At 42.6% G+C, this 27,146-nt stretch overlaps 1 protein-coding gene and 1 non-coding gene across 4 annotated transcripts in view; one reads left to right on the top strand and one right to left on the bottom strand.

The window, feature by feature from the left end:
• Positions 1–5,139: 5,139 nt before the first annotated feature.
• Positions 5,140–5,212, top strand: trnak-cuu. Its single transcript has one exon. It is a non-coding gene; the product is annotated as a tRNA-Lys (tRNA).
• Positions 5,213–5,794: 582 nt separating this feature from the next.
• The window catches only part of LOC117484932 (putative homeodomain transcription factor 2), a 43,353-nt gene continuing 22,001 nt past the window's right edge, over positions 5,795–27,146 (bottom strand). Inside the window, exons 3-21 of one of the 3 annotated variants that reach the window (XM_034133425.1) lie at positions 20,659–20,716; positions 20,308–20,319; positions 16,494–16,563; positions 16,088–16,246; positions 15,110–15,275; positions 12,768–12,929; positions 11,410–11,638; positions 11,055–11,201; positions 10,639–10,795; positions 10,456–10,526; positions 10,002–10,130; positions 9,832–9,917; positions 9,528–9,720; positions 9,306–9,437; positions 9,024–9,110; positions 8,696–8,851; positions 8,525–8,620; positions 8,302–8,427; positions 5,795–8,030 (exon numbers count right to left, since the gene is read on the bottom strand). In XM_034133425.1, the coding sequence (XP_033989316.1) occupies positions 8,010–8,030; positions 8,302–8,427; positions 8,525–8,620; positions 8,696–8,851; positions 9,024–9,110; positions 9,306–9,437; positions 9,528–9,720; positions 9,832–9,917; positions 10,002–10,130; positions 10,456–10,526; positions 10,639–10,795; positions 11,055–11,201; positions 11,410–11,638; positions 12,768–12,929; positions 15,110–15,275; positions 16,088–16,246; positions 16,494–16,563; positions 20,308–20,319; positions 20,659–20,716 (2,257 nt within the window). In that variant the 3' untranslated portion in view covers positions 5,795–8,009. The remainder of the gene's footprint in view (positions 8,031–8,301; positions 8,428–8,524; positions 8,621–8,695; positions 8,852–9,023; positions 9,111–9,305; positions 9,438–9,527; positions 9,721–9,831; positions 9,918–10,001; positions 10,131–10,455; positions 10,527–10,638; positions 10,796–11,054; positions 11,202–11,409; positions 11,639–12,767; positions 12,930–15,109; positions 15,276–16,087; positions 16,247–16,493; positions 16,564–20,307; positions 20,320–20,658; positions 20,717–27,146) is intronic. The other 2 variants (XM_034133426.1, XM_034133427.1) reach the window with 2 other exon arrangements.

Genomic DNA, 27,146 nt, shown 5'->3' with positions numbered 1-27,146 from the left:
GACAAACTGTGACTTTTTTTACATGGAAATTATTTTTTAAGATTGACAAACATCATATGTGTAATTCATGGCACAATTCAAACGGGATCGAAAGATAAGTTTTCTCTCTCCATTGACTTCAATACATTATTTTTCCGAAATAAGGTCCCATGGGGCGGAAGTAGATGGGCGTGACTTCGCCACTCTATAGGACCCAGAGGTGGGAGTAAGTCCTACATGTGCAAGTCATGAGCAAGTCTCAAGTCTTGACCTACAAGTATCAAGCAAGTCCCAAGTCACTGTGGTGAGAGTCAAGCAAGTCAAGTCAAGTCATTGCTCAGGTCAAGTCAAGTCATACGAAATTCTGATGAATAAGCCCAGTTTCTGCATTTAAATCAGTTAAAAGACAGTGGTTATGAAAATGGATTCAACCCACACTATGATCTTCATTACATACACAGTTAATCATTTGAAATCTAATTTAGACCGATGACAATCATATTAGATTCATATTAACCTTAGAACTGCAGACAATATAGCTAGGACTAATCACGTTTGTAAAGCAAGGCGGATGTTGTAGTCCCAAAGGATTCTGGGTAGTGTAGTGTCTTCGGAAACTCTGTAGTGTCTAAACTCCGAAAAAACTATTTGTTTCTCCGAATCGAAGGTTAAAAACACAAAAGCATTGTACACAATTTAAACCAATCAATATTGTGTAATTAACAAGGATAAACTGATGTTTTTTAGTGGATGAGTAATGCAGATATCACTGTGTAATCATTTTACAGTGAGGGGAATACTTCCGGTTTTATTATGAAAACTTCGAGACCGGAAATACTGTTTTCACCCCGTGAGGGTTGACGCTAACTTTACATGGAAGCTGCCGCACACACGTTCTCCTGGCGAGACCTCAAATCATCTTCGTAATATCTATCAAACTATAGATCCTACACATCCACTGGACGTAGATTATAAAAGTACAATATACACTTCTCGCTAGAAATCTAATCAAAAAGCATTTTAATGGCCAAACTATCCTACAATTTAGGATTTTCCAGAGAGGGTTATTCGTGAATATACGTCCCTCTGTAACGTTTGCAATCAACGGGAGCACTAGAGGTCGAAAACTTTCAAATGTGATTATAGGTCATAATAAGCGCTTGAACAATCAACCTATTTGGTCGTATGAGTTGGAGGACTTATTGTGTAGATGTTAAAGAGAAGAGGCCCCAAGATGGAGCCTTGAGGTACCCCACATGTCATATTTGTCAACTCAGATGTGTGTTTACCTATAGAAACAACGTTTTTTCAATTTAGGATTTTCCAGAGAGGGTTATTTGTGAATAAAAGAATCTCCGGAGCATTTGCGATCAACGGGAGCATGTTGTTTCTTACACGACCACTAGAGGTGCTACACTTTAAAACGTGACTCTGGGTCGTAATAAGCTGCTGAACAATCGACCGGCTGGTTACAATTGAACGTGAGAGTGATGCGCACGCAGCTTGCCCAAACCGAAAGCTATGTTACGCTCTGAAAACTGAAAACTAGGCTTATTGCCATAAATATGATGATGGATTATCAGTAATCATTTCAAAGTGACACAGAGACATTGGATTAACCTTCAGCAGCGTTTTATGCGTTTTAATGCCATTGAACACAACTTTTGATCAGAAAACAGCAAAGGTAAGGCGTATTTCCCGTTTTGGCCCCGTAAAGCTACGTTGTGTGTTGTCTGGTTTCTCCTTCGCTGCCACGAGTTTTGGTCGCTCAGTGATGATACTTATACCATTGGAATCTGTGGAATCTCAGCTTTCATATGATATTTGTTTGTGCAGATCCGATGAAGTATAAGATATTTCTACCGTGAGTTATGTGCTAAGTGCGTTAGCAATCTTTTGCTTAGTGCTAATTCAGAGGCTCGGCATTAGACTTGTGTTTTGTTTCTGTAAAAATGGTTCATATCGTCAGTTTGCTGAGTTTCTTCCCGTTAAGTGTGTATGACACATTAATAGGTTGTTAAATGTTAAGAAGCCCTGAGACCCAAGCCAATTTTTGATGCTATGGGGCTTAACAGGTTAACCCTCCTGTTGTCCTGAGGAAATTATTGCTGTCAAAAATAGGTTTTTAATTCATCAAATGGTCTGAAAATTATAGGGGTTGTTCAATACTATGCTCTTAACGATTCAAATACATTTAAGTCATTTCATTGAATTATGGGTGTTTTATTGTATTTTATAACACCTTAAGCCCTCTGTGGTCAAAAATGACCCCGCAGCACAAAGTGGTGCAATGGGGCAAATTGTTTCAGCATAATGCTGTCCAACAAATGAACAACCACCCCCTGCCTGCTCCTCGCGGTACACACACACACACACACACACACACAGACACAGACACACACACACTTTTGATGTATAGGATCACGCAATTGTCAGATCAACAAAAAACATAAACGAAAAACAAACAGGCCTTTTCTCACTGTTGCTGGGGCATTTCACCTTTTAGTTCCCCTCCTTACGGCACACCCACACACACACACACACACACACACACACACACACACACACACACACACACACACACACACACACACACACACACACACACACACACACACCTTTGATGTATCAGATCAATCAATTGTCAAGTCAACAACAAACCTTTTCTCACAAATGTTGGGGCATTTCACATTTTATTCGGAGAGAGACAGGCATCAAAATGAGGAGGCAGAAACGCTTTACTGTAGAGGAGGTTCATGAGCTAATCTTTAACCATGTTATGGAGGAAAAATCAACCGATGAGGAGGATTCAGGGTCAGAAGAGGAGGGAACTCATGAAGAGGTGATGGATGTAAGTTACAGACCAAATTATTCCTCTGAAAATAACCCCCACATCGCCCGCTTCTGAAATGGAAGAAGGTTTTGAAGTGGAGGAAAATGAATATGATGAGGTAGAATCAGAAATGGAAGAATGGTCAGTGTCAGTATTTTCAGGAAGTGGAAGAATCCACTGATGAGGAAGAATCTGAGGAAGAGGACCCAGCTGAGATGGAAGAATATTTCCAATCTAAGGATGAAACATTGATCTGGTCTTCCATCCCTCCCAGTGACAGACGTCGCATGGTAACAGCACAAGCCGCCATGGTCCAACCCTGTATGCAAGGTCTCGTATTGAGGACATAAAGTCCACTTTTTATCTGTTTCGGCCCAAGGCCATTGAAGAGTCAGTGCTGAACATGACTAACAAGGAGGGGCAGCGTGTTTATGGGAAAAAGTGGAGAAAGATGGATCAAATGGACCTGCAGGCATACGTGGGTTTGTTGATTCTTGCTGGAGTGTACCGATCCAGCAAAGAGGCTACAGCAAGTCCATGGAATGCAGAGTCTGGTAGGGCAATTTCCCGTGCTACCATGACACTTACAATGTATCATAAAATCTCCAGAGTCATAAGATTTGATGACAAAGACACAAGGGAAGATCCCCGGGCACGAGACAAACTTGCTCCAATTCGAGACGTTTGGGACACGTGGGAGTCTCTCCTGCCAATGATGTACAATCCAGGCACTAATGTGACTGTCGATGAGCGCCTGGTCCCATTCAGAGGTCGCTGTCCATTCAAGCAACATATCCCGAGCAAACCAGGGAAATATGGGATAAAAATATGGGCAGCATGTGATGCCAGGTCAAGCTACGCATGGAATATGCAGATATACACTGGCAAACCTGCTGGTGGGACGTCAGAAAAAAATCAGGGCATGCGAGTTGTTCTTGACATGACAGAAGGTCTCCAGGGAAAAACGATAATATGTGACAACTTCTTTACTTCACATGCCCTTGGTGGGAACAGTAAGGAGAAATAAACATGAGCTTCCCCCTGCACTAGTGTCAAAAGCGGACAGGGCTCGTTTCTCATCGAAGTTTGCTTTCACAGAGACCCATGCTCTGGTGTCCTATCACCCAAAAAAACAGAAAATGTTTCTTCTGATGAGCACTCTGCACCGGGATGCTGCTGTGAGCAACAGGGATGACAAAAAGCCCAAAATCGCCAGATTGATTTCAAAACAACGAAATGTGCCAAAGATGCAATGCATACATCTGCAAAGATCACACCATTGTTACCTGCCCTGCATGCAACTGAGGGCACATTAAGGGCACGTTGATATGTTTGATATGTCAGGTTATGCTAATGTTGAAACACATGATTTATCAACACACGACTGTAATCATTTACTATTGTCAGAATTGGGGATTTTATGTATTTTTATTCAAAAACAAGGTAAGAGTTCATGTAAATTAGGTCTAATTTTCCTTAAATTCCAAATGGAATAAATAAATGGTTGTCAATTAAATGCGTAACACAGAAAAGTAAAAAATGACCCCATGATGGCACAAGGTGTGATTATGTGTTGCCATTTAAAAAATATAAATTATTCAAAAAGGGCAACCTCACTAAACTTAGACATATCTGTGATAAGAGAAATTGTGAAAATACGATATGTTCAAATTATTAAATAGTTTCATTTATTTTTTAACTCAGAAAACGGTAACATTTCATATAAATAAGGTCTTATGGCCCTAAATTCTAAAACAAAGGGAAAAATGTGTGGTAATGGGTTGGACTGAAGCAAAACTAAAGGTGTAACACAAAATTGATTGACATGTTGTATTTTATGCTTTAAATAACAATCAAGCTAGACGGGGTCAAAAATGACCCCAGAGGGCACAAGATGTGATTATGTGTTGCCACTAATCCTAGATCATTCAAACTGTTAAATGTCTATTTTTGATAATAAAATATTTTTTTAAAAGGCGCCAGAAGGACTAGCTCCTTCCTGAGCAAACGTACTTCTGGGTTCAAATCCAACTCCTGACAGAGTGTTTTACCTGGGCTTTAGCCCCACGTTGGGCGGTAGCATTTTAGGGTGTCTTAATCCTAGATCATTCAGACCAGTTGTTTCGATACCTTGAACCTTTCACCTCCAGGTTTGGTTCATTGAGTAAATGTGAACACGGCAAAACTAGGGCAAAATGAGAAAGCCCAGAGAAGGGTATTTTGGATTGCCCTTCAATCAAACTCTGTACCCCTTTTTTTGCAAGCGGAATGCAATCGGACCTTCCATCTGAAATTCTAAATGTTGGCCTATGTTAGTATTGTTGTTAGCCCGGCTAGCTCAGTCGGTAGAGCATGAGACTCTTAATCTCAGGGTCGTGGGTTCGAGCCCCACGTTGGGCTGTAGTGTTTTAGGGTGTCTTAATCCTAGATCATTCAGACCAGTTGTTTCAAAACCTTGAACCTTTCACCTCCAGGTTTGGTTCATTGAGTAAATGTGAACATCCTAAAACTAGGGCAAAACGAGAAAGCCTAGAGAAGGGTTTTTCGGATTGCCCTTCAATCAAACTCTGTACCCCTTTGTTTGCAAGCGGAATGCAATCCGCCCTTCCATCTGAAGTTCTAAACTTTGGCCTATTTTAGCATTGTTGATAGTCCAGCTAGCTCAGTCGGTATTTGGACCAATTGGTCCATTTGGACTTCGTTACGTCAGTATGCCCCGGAAGGAAAAAATGGAAAAAGAAAAATCTGCAGCGAGGCGTTCTGGGGCAGCATAGACAGGTCTTTTCTGTGTTTTCTTGTCTGAGTTTTACTCACTACAGGGTGTACTTAGAGGGTTTGTGACTCTGCAGACCGTTTACATGCAGAAAAAGCTTCATAACACACAAGGGGACGGGTAATAACCGCAAAAGCATAACATGGGACCTTTAAATAGTTAAGTATCTAAATGAAATGTGCAAAAACAAAATACTCACCGAATCAACATCCATTTATTTAAATTTTTATTAAAAAAAGACCTTGTGGACAGACCAGATCACAAAAAATATTCAGACTCTTTAAAAACAAAATGAAAACGGAGTCCTTTACCTAGATTCATTTTCATACGTACATTTCAAATGTATTTGTTCCTTAAAAACAGTAAAACGCGCTCTTTCTAAAACGTGAGAAACAACCTTTACAAATGAACGAACAAAAAGCACACAATACATTTAAAGTATTTCCAAAGGGAAACAAATATATTTTAAAGCATAATGCTGCAAATACATTCTTTTTTTCCAGCAGACAAAAACAAACATTAAAGTAAGCACTTTGGTCGCCCCCCCCCCCCCTCACACACACTGAAGACCATTACTTTATTTGTATGAATAAAGTTAGTTTCAGTCTGAGAGCTAACACGAGGCAAACGGAGTCACAGTCCAGATGTTTCTGTGGTTTCATCTCTTCATGTACCTTGTGGAGTTTATTCCAGAGTGTTCTGAGCAGGTACTCCGTCAGCAGGTGAGGTACAAATAGAAATCTCCTGACATTGAAACAAGATGTAACTTTTATTCTTCCATTTTGAATCTGTTATTAAAGTGCATATCTTTATCACGTCCTGACTGCAGTGTTTATAAACATATGACAGACAGAGGCTTCACTAAAGATCACAGTCATGCAAATTCATCTACCGTCTATCAGCCATATCATTTCTGAAACGGGTCACCTGATGGGTGTCTGATGTCATCAAAGAGTGACACTGAGACAACGGATGTTCAGGAGCTCAACTCTTAATGCTGTTCGGAATATACATTTATATTTCGGGCACTTATAAACCTTTTTTAATTTGCGTCAAACAGTATTTTTTTAGATAAAAAAAAGAAAAAAAGAACTTGCATTCCCTCGTTGGTATTATGTAGAAAATAATTTGTACTTAAAGAAAAGAGAAAGAGTGGACGATACATAAGGATTGATTTGAGATATACTGCAGTCAAACAGTATAAAAATGATCTTTTATAACTTTTTCACTTCTCTGGATGTTGATGGGAAATATGATGAGGGTCAAAGAAAGAATGTATAAGGACTAAGAAAAGGAAAACAGATTTACTCTAGGATGTATGATTACTCAGAGGAAGTTATAGACATGTGACTCATGTTCAATGTGCTGCAAGGAATTGTGGGACAGCAATATCTCCTTTGTATCCGTAAAGAGCATTTAGAGACTTACAGTAGCTCCTAAACGCCTGCGCTCACCACAGAGAGAGTCTGTGTGCAGCTCCCCAGAAACAGAAGGGTGTCATCTTACTGTACGTTTACTACACCAGGAAGCAGTGTGCTGTGCAGAGTCTGACGTCTGCACACGCTCCTAAAAGAGGTCATTTATACCCGATAATGACATGTGACCACCTACAAAACACCTGTATGTGTAGAAATACTGTCAAACCCACCCATATGGGTCGGGAAGTGAAACGTCTTATTTTGGATTGTTTCTCTGCTGTGCTGAGGAATGCCAAACAAAAGCATCTCTGGTAAGTCAGCAAACAAATAACTGTACCTGCATAACATATATCAAATGTAACTTTGTGGTATGAACAGAGGTTCATTTCTCAAATGGCAGGAACAGAACCAAAGCAGCCACAGTTCAGATAATAACTGTAACTGTACTTTTATGAGGATATACGCTGTGGTTTAAATAAATGTTTTAAATATAACCATTAGGTTGCATTTAACCAGAGGGTCATTCTGATTCAATGTCTTTCTTTTATAAAGAAACCACTGGACAAAGACGTTTAACAGACTTTAGGGTCGCAACGGTTTGAATTTTGTTTTGAAGTATTTACTTAGCATATAAATAATAACTCTCAGTTAAAGCAAATAAAACACAAACATAATAATAACATCACATCCCATCCACAGCTCTCCGCCTTCACGTCTGAGCTGAAATGAAACGGTTTCAAATGAGAACTAACCCGTCATGTTAGAAACATGACTCATGCTGAATAATACTAACACTTGTTGTAGACAGGTCAAATATAGCATCATAAACAAACTACAGTTCAAATCAAAGTCAAAACACTGAGTGGGTAAATAAATAGCTTTTCCAATTGCACAAAGTGGGACCGTTGGAGGTGAGAGGATCGGTCTGTGGAGACCCCGGTCTTTCAGTCAGTCGACGAATCAGAGAGTCAGTCAGCGAGCCAAGCCCCGCCCCCTCTGCTCACTGTCACGATTTAATCTTCCACAGCTGGAACAAGAAGCAGAGGTTAGGAAAGCTGCAGGGTCAGAGGGGCCAACATGTCATACAAGACTTTGTGTGAGATTGTGCTAAATAGCAAAAATGATCTTGAGTTGTGACCACCGAGACTTGAGTCCCAGTGGTCTTCAGTCAGTCAGAGGCAGAGGTGGATGGAGCAGAGCTCTTCTTTACTCATTTGCTTGTGGTTACATCTCAAAGCTTCCAGTTCCACTGTCTGATTGACTGAGGTTGACCTCTGACCTCTCAAACAGCTGCTCACCTTCAGGTTGAACCCCAGCAGGTCGGAGATGACCCCTGACACGGCGGACAGGATGACCACCTGGGTGATGTTGTAGAGCAGAGGGTTCATGGTCAGACCGTACAGCCTGAAGGGAGCGTCCAACTCCTGGGGAGAGAGAGAGGGGGAGAGAGAGAGAGACAGTTAGGATGAGACGTATTCAACACTTCATTCAGAGTGAGTTATAAAGGAGTTGTGGAGGCACCTTGAGCAGTTTGGTGGCCAGTTTCAACACGTTGTTCACCAGGGTCAGCTCCTCCTTCTTGTTTGGCTTCTTCTCCATTTTCAGATACAGGTTGATCTGTAGAAACACAGAGTGGGTGTCAGTGTGTGGAGAGGAGTCTGCTGGGGGGGGGGTGCATGTATCTCTGTGTACCTGTTCAGTGAGCAGGATGGAGGTGTTGCTGTACTTCTTGCTGGTCTCAGAGCCCAGCGTGACGAACCTGAGCAGGAACAGAGACAGACTGGAGCACCAGATCACCAGCTCCCAGTTATAGTGACACTCCAGGAAGGTCTCGTGGACGTGCAGCAGCTGAGGGGGGGGGGGGGGGGGGGGGGGGAGAGGAAGTACTGTTCAGTCTGAGGAGAGGTGGGCTTCACTCCAGACCTTCTGATTTATCCAAAGCCACTATGTGTACATTCCGGAAGACCGCAATGCACTCGTGAACCACCCAGTCCCATGTGCTGCCCTCTGGAGGAGTTACCTGTGCGCAGCAGATGAAGACGACAGACAGAGTGAGCAGGAAGGCCGACGACACGATCACATCCACCGAGCGCTGAGGACCCCGCCTCTGCAACACATCCAACAGTTATTGGGAATACAGCTTCCAAACAGCTGTGAATGTACCCAACTTCCAAATGTGAACAGAAATGAAAAAGCATGGATGCAATTTGTATCCAGGAAAACAAAGCCCATTGTGATTGTCACTCTCAGGAATACCAGCACAGTGCATTTGAAAAGGATGTGAGCATCATGAGAGACGTACCTTGAGGTAGGAGCGTAGCGACAGCCACATCTTGATGTTCTGGACTTTCTTCAGCCTAAAGTGAGGCACTTCAGACTTCCTGGCTCTGCGGGCTGAAGTCAGGTGACCAAACAGCTTGGCAAACAGTAGCCTCTGAACCGAGCAGAACAACATTCATAACAATATCAGACCTGCTAGGAGAGTTCAGACTGTTAGGTCCATTCAAATCCATTTCTGTCTCACCTGTTTGTAAGTCCTCTCTGCCACGCTGAGCAGGAAGAAGAAGAGCCATATAAGGCAGACACGCACCAGGAAGCTGAGTGTTACCATGGTGATCACCAAGGCATCTGATCCAGTTCCGCCCCCCAGAGCCACAGACAGCAGCTCATTGGCTGAGAGAGACGTCAGCTGATCCAGGTCCCGGTACTGAGCCAGCCTGCAGAGCCACAGAGACTGACGTGAGTTAAGATGCATGTGTATCGACACTTCCTGTTAATAAAGTGGAAATGGCAAACTACAGTTATTGAGAGGGTTTATGATATGATACCTGTATGCAAAAGGTGTGAGGCCGAGCGTCACTGACACCAGGTTCCCAAAGACCTGGTAACCAATACCAGGAGTGAAGAGATTCACCTGTGAAGCAGAACGACAGAAGTGAGTACCTTCTATAACCGCTCTGTATTTATGTATTCATATTATTAAGGAAGAACAAGTCACTTTGTTCATGATCATGCCGCTGATCTCCAGGACAGACATGTCAGCCTTCTTACAGTCGTTCCCCTCCCACACTATGGCGCTCACTCTCTCCAGACCGGGGTGAGAGCTGTGCAGCCAGGGGGAGTGACCCTGAGGGGAAGAATACACAAAAGGAAACATCAATGATATGTTCTTTTATAAGATAAGATAGTACTTTTTTTTTAAGACTAGAAAGCAACAAGATGTCTCAGTTATTTGAAGGTCAGAAGATGTCTGGGTTGAAACAGGGCTACATTTGGTTGAAAATCAAATCTTAAATATATGTTCCAAAAGCTTAAATGACTAATTTAGTTTCAATCAGGTCAGATCTAACAAATGAATAGTCATTTGGATAACTATATATTTGCTAATCATCAAAACGTTTCTAAACATTCAATGTTGACCATCCAGGCCACATGTAGGAGGGTTTACAGACCTGATGGAAAGGGTCGTCTCTGTATTCCTTTTTAGCCGGGGGGCAGACAGGCGTCCCTCCCCCTTCTCCCTCTGTGAAGTCACAGAGTGACAGCATGAGTTTCAGGAACAACAGAAACATATTGAAATGATTTGAGCAGGTATCAAACTACGAGCTGTGAGTATGTGGTCCAGCTCCTCTGACCTGTCTCTGAGGTGCAGGAGGACCTGCACTCGGCACAGTGCAGGAAGTCCTCCCACATCAGGTCCTCTGTCTCTGACTCGTGTCGAGTGCTCTCCGAGTCCTGAGTCCTCAGACTGGAACATCTGGAACTGCAGCTGGTGCCAGACTTGGGGACGTCCTGTCAAACAGAGGAGAGGATTGTTGTTTCGTTACATTACATGACATGACACTTGTTAGACGCTTTTATCCAAAGCGACTTGCATACATTCAGTACTGTGGGGTGAAGTGTCTCAGGGACACAACGACATGCTGACTGCAGTGGGACTCAAACTTGCTATCCCCCGATTCAAAGTTCAGCGCACTACCCCACTGAGCCACAGCCTCCCGTTTCGTGAAAAGTTGAAAACAACATCTACTGTTTGTTGTAGCTGCTTTACCTCCACAGCGTAGTGTTTTTTGTAGTGGTGTGTATTCTTGCGGTTTCTGAGCGTACAGTCGCTGTTCATTCTTTCCACCCCCCTTCGGAGAGCTCTGTAGGACGCCTCAGGGTCCTCCTCACTGGACGCCTCGTCTGAAGCTGGCTCCTAAATACAGAACACACATTAGACAAAAAAAGAAAAGGTCTGGAGTGCTCGGAGGTTCAAACAAGTGTCATAAAGACGCTCTTTGGTAAGGTCAGAAAAATAAAAAAGGCCAAAGGCACGAGGAAGAGTGCCTTGGACCTTTTCTTCTTTTTGGAAAATGTCAGCAAATCCTGAGAGAGTTGTAGCAGTGCTTGTGTCTCTGGGTCACCTTGTTGCTGCTGGCCAGTATCAGCCCCGTGCTGAGGGGGGGCTGAGTGTGCACGGGCGGGACCACAGAGGTCCAGCAGGCCTCGTCAGTCCTGTTCAGCGAATCGCATCGCTGCTCGTGGAGCTGAAGCCCCTCCTCGCTGCTGCGATTGGTCACCCGGCCGTCCAGCGACACGTAGCCGTTGTCCGTCTCTGTGGACTTGTCGATGGACAGCTTGGACTTTTTAGATCTGAAGGAGTAAGTGAAAGGGGAAGGGTGGAAGAAAAGCGGGAAAGAAAAGATTGATAGAAAAGAGACGTGTAGATGGACAGATGGATGGACAGAGGTTTAGATAAACCCAGCTGAGAGACTAACAGGTTCAGACACTGACAGCATGCATCAAACACAACACTGTGGAACATTCACACAATACACATCCTGTAGAAGCATTCAGTAGAATAATACGTTATGGGTTAGGCGTAAGTGTCTTAAGCATGAACACTTTTACAAATATGTTTTACTGAATGTAGATGTTTTATTTTTCTGCCTTTTAAAAAGATATTTTGATATACGCTGTGCCCTTTAGTTTATTGAATTTATGAATGAGTCTTATGCAACATGAAGTAGGATACATGTGAAAAAGAACCTCTCGATAAATAAGATAGTTGAGATTCTAAATTAGAGAACAACCAGTGGCGCGCGTAATGAACTGTGGGAGAGGAAGAGGCAGAGGAGGAAGGGCACAGAGTGTGGCAGATGTAGTGCTCTGGAACGTTCCACAGTGTTGCAGTCTGCTGAAAGCCTGTGGAGGAGAAGCATGGGGAGGAAGCTGCTGTCAGAGAAAGTTAAGATACATTTCCAATGATAGACGATCTATTCTTATGGTTTTAGATAATGTATCCTAGATCTTTTTCAAGGAAATCAACACGGGCCATGCTTCTCCTGAACACAGCTTGGTCATCAGTCATGCACGTCAAAATCAGCTGCAAAGTCCCTCCGTCCCTCACTAAAACCAGCAGTACTAGATTCTTTCTGTGGATACGTATTTCAGGAACCTAAAGTTGAACAGCCGATGGTCCAATGCTGCTTATCAACATCAGATGTGTTCGGTCAACCTTTGAGAGAGAGCTACAGATGTGAGAGGAGAGGAGGAGATGTTGCAGCTGAAGACTCCCAGGTTAGATCTGAGTCCAGGCTGGGGTTCAGTTCTTAGTAAGATTATTTTTAACAAAATGTCATTATTTGATGAAAGTCTAGATTTGGACTTAACACATATTACACCTTCAATTGGTTAATGCTAGAAAAGGTTAGCGAACTGAACCCCGGTCCTGTCTTTGCACATCATCTCATTTTAGGAAGTTGTGAAACGAAATACACACCCAGCTTTACAGATATCATGCCAGAAATCTTGGAAGAGAGTGCCCAGGCTGTATGTGCTGCTGGCTGAGTGGGAGTGTGGCGCCCCCTCCTGTGTGTTATCGGTAGTGCTAGACCCGTCGCCTTCCCTATGCACCTCCATCTGAGAGGCCTTCCTCAACTTCCTTCAGTTTGGAAAGAATAGAAGGTGGAGAGACTTAGAGGGTCCTGAAGACTAAGAAGACTTTGAGCTACAGCAGGGTGTCCCGCGGGGCCGGGCTGCCTCCCCCTACTGTCCTTTAACCAGCAGTCATTAAAGAGCAAAGAGCTGGAACTAAACCCCAGGCCCCGCTGGACACAGGCTGATACAGTTAAAGGCTGGTTCTACCAAAACCCTCTTTTAGGTTGGTTTCTGCAAAAGTGGATGTTTTTGTAAAAAAAAAAAACTTGTTAGTTAAATGTATTAGTTTTCCAAAATAAGAGGCAATTTAATATTAAGAAATGTTTTAGTCATCTCATGTTTCTCCATAGAGAGGCGAAGTCCCTCCCCTTCCGGTGGACCTCCATGGGACCTTATTTCGGAAAAGTTATGTATTGAAGTCAATGGAGAGAGAAAGATTATCTTTCGATCCCGTTTGAATTGTGCCACGAATTACACATATGATGTTTGTCAATTTAAAAGATAATTTTGCAAGTCAAATTTTTTTAAATGTGTGGTAAAAATGTGAAGTAACACTTTTTTTGTGTGAAACCGCTCAATGAACTACATCTCCCGTCTCGCACCACACACCAAGAAGGCCGTCACGTTGGCACATTTCACTTCTTTCTTTCAGAATGAGGCGAAAAGTATTAAAAGAGGTGAAAATCACTACAAGTCTGGGCATGTTGAGAGCTGTTCATACACACAAGGGGAGTTAGTCGGTTCGTAAGAGCCAGCATGCGGGACCGGGATTCTGGGATTTGTAGTCTTTCTAGTTGCCTATTTTTCATAGTCTTATATTTCAACAGTTTTACGACAAACTGTGACTTTTCTGACATGATGTTTGTCAATCTTAACAAATCATTTCCATTTGTGTAATTCGTGGCACAATTCAAACGGGGTCGAAAGATAATCTTTCTCTCCCCATTGACTTCAATACATAATTTTTCCGAAATAAGGTCCCATGGGAAGTAGATGGGCGGGACTTCGCCAATATTTTGGCTTAAAAAAAAAAATCACTAAAAAGGAAAACTATTCCAGCTTCAAAAAGGTTTGATGTGGGAACATCACATTTAAAACAAATTCTGTGAAGAACTTTTTGTTCAATGTCGAACTTTGGCAGGATTTTAACATAAAAGTTAAGATTTTTGCAGAATTGCCCCCTGAAGATTTGATTAAAGGACAAAGAGTGGGGAAGAACTGGGTCGTTGTCTTTTGATTTTCAAATCAGAAAGCAATATAAACCGGATGCTAAAAAAAGCCTTCATCTGTCACTGCTAATAAATAAAGTAGAATAATGGCTGGGTATGAATCATTAGATTCTGCCTTCTGCTTCTTTATGAGAGGAAATATCAATAAGACTAAAAAGAGGAAAAGAGACAGAAATGTAAGAGAACTAGAATGAGCTTTGTGTAAATATCTTTCATGACTCTCCTCTTATAAAGACCAGAGGCGGATTCAGTGAAGGAGCAAACACCGTTTCCTCGCTCACTCTCAAAACCCTTTCCAAAACTGTGGCATGTTCCAATTTTCTTCCCAAAGAGTCTGAAAATTGTCTTCAATCATCGTGAACCAGAAACAGCAGCCGCACACTGACAAGCTTCAAACCACAAACTACGCTTCTAAAAACTAAAAAACACTCACATAGAGGGGAGCAAACTACTTTCTACTTTCACACACATCCCATTTGTCCAACCAGTGACATTAGATTTATCATGGAGAGATTCTTACACAATCATGCCTTACTTTATGCCTGATTCTTGATAAAAGAACATAACTGTTAGAATGACACACAGAATGAAAATGTGAAACCAGTGTGTTGACAGAATGTCTCTCCATGGTAAAGACACTTGTATTCAGTGAGAGAGGAATCAGAGAGCACAGAGCAGGACAAACAGACCTATTCATTCTTCTGTTTCCACAGCTTCCCTCCTCTCTTTCTCTAGCTCACACTTTTCTCTCCATGTTCCCATGTTCTGGGTGTTGTGTCCTCGAATATTTTCATATTTTTTCCATTTCTGTATAATTCATCTATTTCTAGCAACAGCTTCTCCCACTCTCTCTGCTGGATCTATCCTTCCTCCTTCCCCTCTCTCGGTCACTTGTCACGTTCTGCACTGTTTTCCATGGACAGGTCTCCCTGTTTCTTTTCTTTCCTCCGCCTACCTGCGTCTCTTCCCCCCGCTGCTGGAGGCAGGTTTGGGCGTCCTGGTGGAGACGATCTGACAGTGGACGGTGCCGAGCAGCAACATGAGCCAGATGGCTCCAAACACTTCGGTGGCTGGTATCCCATGAGGCTGTGGGATGATCACATACAGGACTGCTGCTGCCGCTGCAGAGGAGAGGAGGACAAATGGCCTTCATTACAACATTACACACAGATTATTTAAAAAGGACACCAACACTCTGAAGCTCTTCACAGCTTTGGTTTCCCTGCTTGCACATTTACTGCATGGTTCAGTCACACCGCTTCAATCACATGGACTTCCATTAGTCCCACACAGGCATGCAATGTGCATTTGACTACAATCCTGCAGGAAAGGAGGTCAAGATGCTAGGGATCCACGTATTATTCTGGGAGTTTGTGGAAAAGGATCTAAAGTTTGAGTGACTGTGGGACTCACATTCATCAGGTGTCACGTGGGATGCATGTGTTGCTTTGTGTCCGTGTGGTATTAAGCAACTGTTTGCTGACGTGTAAGCCACAACAGGTGACCAATTAACAGAATTCTTTGTTTGCGATTGTGTGTGTTTGATATTTCCGCTCCCTCGCAGCCATGAACGCTTGCTGAATCTGGTAGTAAATCAAAGAGAAGTTGTGTGTGTGTTTTTATGCTGCATGTGTGGGAAGTGAGCAGGAAGTGAGGAGGATTAAAAAGAGACATTTTAAGAAAAACTGCAGATTAGACGCAGAGTATCAGCTGCTGAACGTCCTGTGAAATAGCTCCTTGGTTAAAGATTTCATCTGAGGACTGATTCCTGCATGGATACTAAATTCATCAGTAATATTGTTAAAAGGCGATGCAGCAGCTGGCCTCTTAAGTCTTGAACGTCATAGTCCCTTTAAAAAAACAAATGATACGCAATTTTGCAACAGTCTGGTAACAAATAATAAACCACACACACAAACACTTGCACACATACCTTGCAGCAGGTAGAGAGCCAGCAGTAAGAGGAAAATGGTTCTGGAGGTGACCTGGATCCACCATCGATAAAAGAAGGGGAAGCAGACCACTCGGACCAGGCCCTTCCGGGTCAGGGACGTCCACGGACTCTCTGGCTTGGCCTTTGCAAAGGCCGAACCTTCAGAGGAAGAGAACAATGACATTAGGTCAACGAGAACAATGACTTTATTTTAACATTCAGCATTATCTTTCTGAGCCTCCTTCTCCTTCAGTAGGTTTTTTCTGCAGATCTCCCTTCTTTTAACCTTCTTCTATTCATCTACTCTCATTCTTCATTTCTTTCTCGAGTATCTATTCAGTCTAACCGCGCAACAATTTAACAACAAAGGATACTTTGATTGAAAACAGACACAATTGGTTCTCACCTCTAACCAAGTCCACGTCTATAAGGTCAGGTTTGACATGTCCCGTCTTCTTTGGCTTGTTCCTCAAGCCCTGCAGGGGGAGACAGAGAGACACAGTCAATAATAAACAGATTATTAATAAACACATATTGACACACACAGGATCTACAGGAGGCTTCTCATGCACTTAATGCCTTCATGAACACACACACAGTCAGTGTTTGAGGAGGCACGCCGTGCATTCAGGCTCACACAGCTACTGGCTCTATTCTCCATTTCACTGCATCTACTCACAAACACTAGACTTTACTGATCTGGAGTGCTTGTTCGGAACTTTATTGCATTAAGCGGGTCTGAATGTGAACATTCATTTAAGAATTCACGAGGATAAAGGGAAAACATGCGTCATTTCTCAGAGGTCTGCAGCAGCCTCCTCCAGCCAGGTTCTCTCCATCAGCTTCAACATGGCACTGTGTGCGCTGTATGAGCCAGGCTCTAACACCCCCGTGGCACGCTGACTTCCTGTGCCAACTAGTCATTTCCTTATTATGCTGCACCCACACGCATCATCTGTGCATCTGTGTGTGTGAGACTGCTCTCTCAGCCATGTTGACAAACTTTCCTGAAACTTTTATTGTTAGCTCTAAATGATTAATTGACATCAAATGTGGTGCAGGACAGCCTTCCTCTGTGAGCGACAGCGGGAAAGCACTCGTGAAATTGAACATTTTTAAAAAGGTGTGCGTTTGCTTTTGTGTGAGTACGGCAATGACTTGGTTTCTATGGTGAGCAGCCTGACAATAGTTTAGTTTTGATGAGGTGTTCTTAACATGTGAAGACAAACGCACTCTGCCCAGCCCCATCCAAACTAAATCGTAATTCATTTTGAGACTACATTACTCTGTCAAATGTTTTAGCCTGATCTTATGAAGAGTTTTAACATTAACAACCATTCACAAGTGTTGGCTTCTTTAGTTTCATGTGAAAGGGGAAAACATTTAATTAAAGTGGAGTATAGATGGTGTGGTGGTTTCTATGAGGAAGCAGCTATATCTGAGGTCAGGCAACTGGTACTGCTCTAGTATTGAAGACAGTGTAGTATCAAAAGTATTTCTATTTTTTGTATCAGCACAACAACATCAGGAATCATATCTGTACCGGTATTGAAAACGTTCAAACTATTCCCAGCGCTACTGGAGGGTTGCATTATCAGTGTACAGAGAAACTACCCGTGTATACTGTACTTTTCAAATGAGTGATTCACATTCATTCAAATAACAGTGCTGTCCAGTTAAATCTGATCGGACAATATTTACATACAGGTCAATCGGGTTCTGTGTTATCAGTAAATGGTCTGATACAGAGGCATGATGGGGGCCCTTATCTACAGATAGCAACACCAATGAGCTAATACGGAGTGCAAGTATGTGTGTTTGAGACAGAGAGGGAAAACGTGAGAAAGGAGAAGGGAAGGAGAGGTGTGTGTGTGTGTGTGTGTCAATGCAGGGCTGAAAGAAGCCGATCAATAAGTTCCTGTTGGCGGTGGAGTTCCCGCAGCAGGAGTCCTTCACACACATCTCTGCTGCCACAGCTCTTATCTCTGTGCTATTCAGTCTCTCTACAACTCCTCCTCCAGTTACAAGATGTCGCTTCAGTGGTTGATCCCACATGAGATTGTGGATTACTCTGCATTTGTGTGCATGCATTTAAACATAGTCGGTGCACAGCTGGAAATACATATTTTACATTTTCATTATATGACCGTTAAGCTCATATTGCAAGTTGTAAATCAAATGTAAACAAAAACGAGTTTTTGTTTACATTTGATTTACAACTTGCAATATGAGCTTAACGGTCATATAATGAGAATGCTTGTGCAAATAAGCATTGTACTTTGTTGTATACAAATAAATCTAGAGTATTATAAAGACTTAAATGATGACATCACTGCCGTATCAGCTGCTAAAATCAGTGCTTTTTACAAACAGCTGAATAGATGTATGAGAAGAATTGGTGGATCTAGATATTTAAGAGTAAACAGTACAGTTAACACCCTATAGGGCTGAGGAGGGGACACATCGTATATCCATGCCAAGAGAAACTGTCTGTTTCAGCTGCTAACTCTGGGAACCAATCACTGCACTGACCAAGAAGCAAGGTCACAGCGCTGTGTGTGTGTGTGTGGACTTTGAGCTCATTGAACTGAGTGGTGTGTTTCACCTCTCTTTACAGGAGGTACAGTAAGGGGGGGGGGGGGGGGGGGGTAAGAGTAGAGATGGGACAGAAAGTAGAAACGGCTCATCAGTTGCTAATGTAATGTCACTTTTTAATATGTCCTGGAACTGTGATAGCATTACAAAGTTATATCACAAAGCAACAAGAACGCATCAGTGTCCTAAAAAAAAAGAAGATCATTACTGGAGTTGTATTTTGGGTGAGGTTAGTGTCAGGTCATTTATACGAGTTCTGCTTGATCTGTTTGGAACCAATGAGCTATTTAATGAAATGAGTCACGTTTAGGAGGCAAGACGAGGCCACGCAAGTTTATTTATATAGGACCTTTCAAAACAAGGCATTTCAAAGTGCTTTAGAAAAATGAAAGACAGGAGGTGGTTTGCTTTCAAAGTGTCTCCAATTCTTAGTACTACTAACCTGTATAACTTCTATTTTGTTTTCATAAGTTGACTTCATCTTTACATTTCACTCTTTAGTTAGATGTTCATCTACATAACTTGCCATCTTTTCTTTTTTAGCACTGTTATTATTGTTTGACTGTCTGATTTTATGGTAGAACAATGATATGTTGCCTTATGTTGTAGTGTTATTTTTGGGAATGCAGGTTTCCTTCTAAATACAGTATGCAAATCACACAGGAAGGACATGAAGCATGTGCACATGTGAACTAGACACTGGAATACACCTCTCTACCTGATCTTGTTATGTCTAGTCCTGGATAAACAGTCAGCACTGACAGGTCACATACACAGTTAGATAACTGAGAAAACTGTTTGGTCTTTCTTCAATCTCGGATATTACTGACCTTCAAGAAGTCCGGAAGACCTTAAACTGAAAACTGCTGCTAGGAGTGAAAGAAGACTAAGGTTTCTGAGCTAATCCAGCTGTGTGTTCACACCACAGGCCCCCGTCTGGCTGCAGATGTACTTTAAAGGGGACCTATCATGCAAAATGCACATGAATATGTGTCCCCGGTGTGTCAGGGAACACACCAAGTGTCAGAAAACACAACCCTCTCTTTTCCTCCATACCCAAATCTCTAAAGACGGGGCTGCAACGGATCTGATACAGACCGATACAGATTTGAAAATTCTCTGACGTCAGGAACGAGGAGCTCCGCCTATATGGCCAACTCTCCACCTATCAGGGGAATGAGAGGTTGCCGTGGCATGGTAACAGCATGGTAACATGACGCTCGTAACTCGCCCCCCTCCTTTGCAGGGGGGTGTGGTCAGCTGCAGCGCATGCAAAGACAGGGCTGGAGGAGAGCAAATAGAGCGAAATGAGGCATGGCTAAAATGCATGATCTGTTTGGTATTTTGAAGAAAAAAAACGTATAAATATACCTTATATAGGTATGGCCCTACAATATATTATTCAAATATAGCATGATAGGTCCACTTTAAGTAAACAGCCGGTCACAAAGCAGTGTTGCTACAGTGTGAACACAGAGTGGGGATATGAAAACACACTGGGGTTTTGATAGGCGACTGAAATGAGCGATCAAACCAACCAATCACAGTCTAGTAGTCTACAGCGTGGGTGAGCAGACGTGCACTGTGGGACAACAAGAGGGACGTCCTCCCCGCTGCATACTCACCAGAGAAATAAACTGTAGAGAGGAGGAGGAAAAGACGGATGGAAGAAGGAGGGGGTGGAGATGGAGATGAAGAGAGGAGAGATGGGCAGGTGACACCCAGCCGTGAGGGCAGAGAGGGAAGAGTTAAAAGAAAACACTGGAAAAGAACTGGCAGCATGGTGAGAGACAGCAAGAACTGAACACAATGAAGAAAGATGGAGGAAAGTCAAAGAGAGGACAAACACAATGACTTGGCAAAGGGGAGCCAAAAGAAAAAAGACTTTTAAAATAAGAAGAGCGCTGAAAGAAAACACAAACAGGAAAATGAGATGAAACAGAAACAGGGAGCAAACCAAGGATAAACAAACGTACCTTTATTTCTCGCTGCTCTACTGATTTCTCCCATATCTGTTGGTCATAGGCCGCCAATCTGGAAACAAGAGAAGGGGGTAAAGATGAATTATAGAGAGAAGAGTAAACAGTTTGTTTCGTACTGGAGTTAACAAGAAGATGTGACCCACAGTGAAGGACTTCTTAGACGCACTAAGAAGCTTCACTTCCCCTCACCGAAGGATCAACATATACTAAATAAAAACTATTATCTCATGAAGTCAAAGGGAACTGAAGAAACTTTCGGCTGCATCATTATCGTGACAGATTATATCTCCATAACAAAGGATTTTCAAGATAGTGATGAGTCTGCAAAAACATGTCATTATGGTGTGGCGTTTTGTTTTGTGTGGGATTCAGGATTGAAAAGCTCTTGCTTCACAACTGGAGCTGTCATTGATATCATTAAAACAATGATTACAGGCGTGTCGGGGGATGATTAAATACGCTGATCAATCTTTGCATCATAAATTAGGACAAGAGTCTAGCGTTTGTGTTTAATTCTTACCAAAAACTGTAATGAAACCCTTAAACACACCTCTTTGCACTTCAATACAATCCTAAGTAGCTTTAAAAAAAGATCCTCTTGTGCCACACCTTATGACAAATAACATATGCTGTACCAACTTGTTTTACATTTCATTGAAGCTTCATTAACGAACATTCAACCCAAGAATGTGCTGTTTTTTCTTTTAAATCAAGATTTCTGTGAATGTGGAGATATTCAAGACATCTTGTAGGCTTTAACATTTTATTCTCATTTCCCCTGGAAACTGTCAGATATTTTTGCTAGCTTTAAAAAAAAGGGAAAAACGACAGAGGAACAGGAGAGCTACATCACCAGGGACGACATTTCACCGGCAGTGTGAGTTGACTCTTACCCCATTCACACCAACTGTGTTTCGGGGCCGGTTCGGTGCTGGTGCTTGAAAAGCACCGGGTTTTCCTGTTCACACCGCAGCGGAGCAGCCTCTAAGCTCCGGAATCCGGTTCGTTTCGAGCACCAAAAAGTTGTCCGTGTAGAAGCAAGAAGAACCGCATACGTCACGCTTACGTCGGAGGGGGGCGAGATTAACCTGAGGATAACAGTTAAGGCGAGTACGGCAAATAAAGTTGTACCAGCAGTAGTGCTGAGTAAAGTGACTAGAACGCAACCACACACTTGTTAAAAAAAAACACGCTTTATAAAGTCAGGCAACACTAACCAGGCTTTCGGTGATTGTTTATTTGTACCTTACTTTGACCATCCGTTCGCTGTTATTGATCATTGTGGAGAGCAGGCAGACGTTTTGTTTGTTATTATAGCAGCTATCGGATGGAATCAATACATGGGCTGCACAGGTTGTCATGTCCGACTATCACAAGTAGAATCATAATGAAAAATACGCCGGTAAAAAGTGCCTGTAGAAAACGGCTTAGCAAGTAGTCAGTTTAGCTTCGGTTGCTATGCTAACATCACCCATGTTATACCAGAGAAACTTTCATAACAGCGTTGTGACACCAAACAGCGTCAATTCAGACTGACACACATTCACTTAAGGGAACTGGGGATATGTAATCAGCTGCTTGTGTGGACAGTCAGACAGTGAATACTTTAGAGCCGTGTGAGCTAACCGGAGCTAACGGGGGAATAACTCCCGGGAAGAGCAGCCAGCACTGCAGCGGTCGGTAAATGCCGCTGAAACACATAATAAAACAATGAACCACGGCACTCTGGAGAAAAGTATAAGTTGGAGAAGTCGTTATTAATTTTATCTGGCTTCGTATGATTAAAGCAACCCGATCATCGACCCGCCGCAGTCCCCGGCCCGTTGTTGTTGGTGAGGTTGAGCTCCGTTGGGGAGAAAATCAGCAACGTAAACTGTGACGTCATGACGCAGCAGCGGCAGCACCAGTCGGGCTCTGAGCGGTGTGAAAAGAGCCGGCGCTAAACCGAAGAACCGGTTCTGAACCAGAAAAGCTCTAGCACGGAGCTAGAAGGGGAAAAGCCTGGTGTGGAAAGGGGTATTAGTGTCCAGTTTTTATGGAAACCAACTCTTAGAAACTGCAGCTCCGCCGCCACCCTTTTTAAAAACCAAGCTGAAAGCTTTCAATTTTACTCCGCTGCTTTCGATTAAATCAACTAACTTATAAATTTAATTTTATAAATGTGTTTCTGTTGCATTATATCTTAATGCCTTCCCTCCCTATATGCATGGTATCTTTAAGGCCATAAGTGGCGTCGTTTTAACGCTAACATACCTTTTAAATGCATTTTAAAGGTTTGGGTGGAGTTGAAAAGGTTAACACTCTTTAGCACTAAACCACTCCTGCTAAGTAGATCACTTCAGAGCCTCACTTCAGAGCCTCACTTCAGAGCCACACACACACACACACACACACACACACACACACACACACACACACACACACCACACACACACACACACACACACACACACACACACACCACACACACACACACACACACACACCACACACACACACACACACAACACACACACACACACACACACACACACACACTTCCATTGATGAAATTGAAAGAGAGAACAAGGTCGCTGGGAGTCACATCATTTAGTTTCTTTACTTTTCTCATAGTGTGTGTTTTCAGAGACTTAACAGGATCAGCTGATGATCTGACCTCAGCAGATCAGTGTATTCATGCAAGTGTGTGTGTGTGTGTGTGTGTGTGTGCGCAAGGCCTCGAGTCTGGGTCACCCTGCGTTCCTGCCAGTGGAAAGTATGCATCTTTAATGAGACTTCATCAACGATGCCATAGAAAGAGAGGAAGGGGGGTCATTGATGAGAAAGGAGAACCCGGAGAGACACGATTATTTATTTTTCTCCTTCATAGATACTTAAAACTAATAGAGGGAACATGTCAGTGTTTGTGCTTTTACTTTAATAGCCCTGATGACTGGTATCTTGTGGTTAACAGGGGATATCCCCGTGTGAGATGTGGGTCAGGCGGTTGCGTCACATTGAGCGTGCTGCGTCTCACCCTTATCTCAAGCACACTTTTATTTTTAAAGTGTTCTACCATTTAGAGCAGGGATGGGCAAATGGCGGCCCGGGGGCCGCACCCTCCTCTTTTTGCGGCCCTCAGATTCATTTATAAACAATTGTAATTCATTTATTTAAAACTGATACCGTCCACTAGACTTCTAGTTACGTCGCGAGCTGCGTTGACATTCCCTTAATGTGGAATAAGGGGAATGCAGAGACAGACACCTTGTCCACCTTATTCCACTGTTAAATAACCTGTTCAATACAACATGCCCACTTGTACAAAATTAAATAACATTTCTGTTGAACTGATATTTGTTTCGTGAGCTTTATAGAGGATGTTCCCTGAAGATTGTAAAATGTCAATGAAGATGCCAGACTTAGTATATTTGTTAATAATTACATACAATACATGGAATTTGTGCTGTGTGTGTGTGTTCCAAGTGAATCTGCAGCCAGTACATTAAATTATGTGGCCCCCACCCCAATCCAAGTTGCCCATCCCTGATTTAGAGTGTTTCTTTCATTTATGAATACTGATCTTTTATGCACCATGCCACTGACATGACACAGTTGCTACGCATACCACTGTCACACAACTGTATAATCTATTTAATGTCAGATTAAAATGTGACATGAGCTTTGGGCTGTGAACTTGTTGCTAAATGTCGATTTTAAGGCTCCACCAGTTAGGACAGGGGTCGGCAACCCGTGGCTCCGGAGCCGCATGCTGCTCTTTAAGCCCTCTACTCTGGCTCCCTTGAGCTTAGACAAAAATAAGAAGGAAATAAATAAAAAATATTTGTAGGACTATTTATATTTTGCTGCATGGTTGAAAATGTTTCGTACCTTGTATTTTGAGGTGATACTGTGACACATAAATAAAAAAGAACCGGTTTTAATTAGGTCAACTAAAATATGCTTCACATCCTGCTGTGGTCCCGCGCCAGCGCCTTTTCTTGCAGGTGAATAACCTGACCCCCGGCTTGATGAGCGAACTATGGATACATCAAAGAAAAGAAAAGTATCGGAGGAACACAGAGGGTTTAATTCTGCGTGGTGAGAGTTATATGCTTTCACAGCAAACGATGCTGGCTTACCGGGATGTTTGATTTGTGGAGAGAAGTTGTCAAAGGTGCTGCAGCCTTTACGTATTGGAGGAACACGGAAGAGGAAGACAGCTGAAGATCTTCAGTCATAACTCAATCACCTAACTCTTTTTAGGGTGCAGCTATACGTTTTATTTATTTCAAAGTGGGCCCATTTGAATTATATTAATGTCCTTCAAATGTGCAGAGGACTCCCCAAGTGCTGTGTTGATTTATTTTAAAGTAGGCCTGTGTATTTTTTTTTTATTCTCCTTATAAGAGTTATTTGTTTATTTGAGGTAAACAGTTTTCTATAATGTAATAAATAATAAATCCAAAAAGTTTTGGTCTGATGTAACAATATATACAACTTTATAAGCTATCAAATATGTTTTGCGGCTCCAGACAAAACAAATTGGTGGAAAAGTGTGCAAAATGGCTCTTTTGGTCAAAAAGGTTGCAGACCCCTGGGTTAGGACAAATGGTCTATTCTGAGCATCTGTTAGCATGAAATCTGACGTCTGAGTGGCTGATTGCTTCCGTGACATTTGGGCTGACAGCACATTTTCCACATCAACCTATTAAGAAATACACACGCAAAGATTGGAGAGGATTGTTGTTGAGTGTGTGTGGAGGACAGCCAGAGGGCAACATGACCAGACTACACAGCAGTAGGGCTGAACGATTAATCGATTTGAAATCGAAATTTGAAATGATGCGATTATGAAATCGCAAAGCCTGCGATTTTATTTTCAAACTTTTTTTTTTTTTACATTGATTTATTTTACATTTTTTGTTTCTTCTTGTGTGTCAGTCATCCACACAGATTGATCCAATCACCTGCCAAGTATTTTTGAAAGTGCCTGCCCTTTTCCAAATGGCTTCCAATGGAGCGTTCCTAGATGCTTTGGTGAAACAAAGCATCTGAGTCAGGTTAGTAATGCTCCATCACATGTTCTACATCTATTACAGGGTGAATCTTAAACTGAGCTTGACTTGAAGCAACCCAACAGAAGTTTCATGTAAGTTTAGTTCTTTCACTCGTAGCTCTGGCTGCGGGGGTGCTAGAGACGTATGGGATCAGAACAGTCTCATAATACACACATGCACACAGAAGGATCCACACTTGTGTTTTTCAATGCACACACAAATGTGTTCCGTTTCATATACATGTAAATAAAATCCAAATACAGAAAAAAGTTTTACATATGTATTTTTGATCCTCACATATTTGTTTTCCGTTTAAATCCCCTGAACCTACAAACACAAACCGCTTTCTGTGCATGGATCGCTGTGCATTCGTGTGTGGGTTTTTGAGACTCCCCTGACGGTCTCCCGATTCGTATCGTATTTTTTCTATCTATAGCCAATCAGATGTCTCCTTCGTTCTAAGCCAATCACATGAGCGCGTCCCCACGAGGGTATGATTTCTTGCGTTCATGACACTTCATATACGCATGTTGCGCAGTCCGGAGCAGGGTTTCCGCGGACAGAATTTATTTTACCGGACAAATTTGAAACTTACCGGTCATGTTTCAATAATAATAATAATAAGAATTGTGTAGCAGAGTTTCCGTTAGCAGGTAATTACCGGACTATGACCGGATATGGCTAATAACACGGGAGTAACTCTTTTCTCTCCTCTCCCCCTCTCTCCTGCCCTGACGCCCCCGTCAGCTCATCATGCACTCGCTAAAACTTCACTCGCGTTTATGTCCATATCGATCAGATCCAGCTCTCCTGATCGGCCTTTATAGAGACCGATCAAACTATTAAGAGTGAATATCGGCCGATAATGACCGGCGGGGCTCCCCCCGTTGACAGTTCACTGTCTAGCACTGGCTTCGTAGCGCACTGATCGATTAAGCTAAGCTAACCTGTAGCTGCTCCCTCCACACTCACAACAACTTCCAGACATAAATAAAGCAGCTGTATTGCCATACAGGAAACACACATTTAAAACGGTTTTGCCTGCCGTTTTTGTGTACAAAGCATTCATTAATGGTTCGGAAAGTGGCATGTGCCTTAACAATATAAAGGCTTGTATTTGCGTGCATTTCCTGCTCGGAAAGTGGCAATGTACTGAGAGTGGAAGTGTCCTGAGATTAGCGCCTGCAGGCAGGCTCCATGGACCTGTCAGCTCCGGACAGCGCAAAATGCGTACATGAAGCGCTACGTCATGAACGCAAGAAATCTACCCTCGTGGGGGCCGCACTCATGTGATTGGCTTAGAATTGAGGAGACATCTGATTGGCTATAGATAGAAACAATTACAATACGAATCGGGTCACCGTCAGGGGAGTCTCAAAAAACCCACACACGAATGCACAGCGATCCATGCACAGAAAGCGGTTTGTGTTTGTAAGTGCAGCG

The sequence above is a fragment of the Trematomus bernacchii genome, unplaced genomic scaffold, assembly GCF_902827165.1.
Source record: "Trematomus bernacchii unplaced genomic scaffold, fTreBer1.1, whole genome shotgun sequence".
In the NCBI taxonomy this organism is placed as follows: Eukaryota; Metazoa; Chordata; class Actinopteri; order Perciformes; family Nototheniidae; genus Trematomus; species Trematomus bernacchii.
Note: the sequence above shows the minus strand (reverse complement) of the source record. Positions and strands in the feature narration are given on the sequence as shown.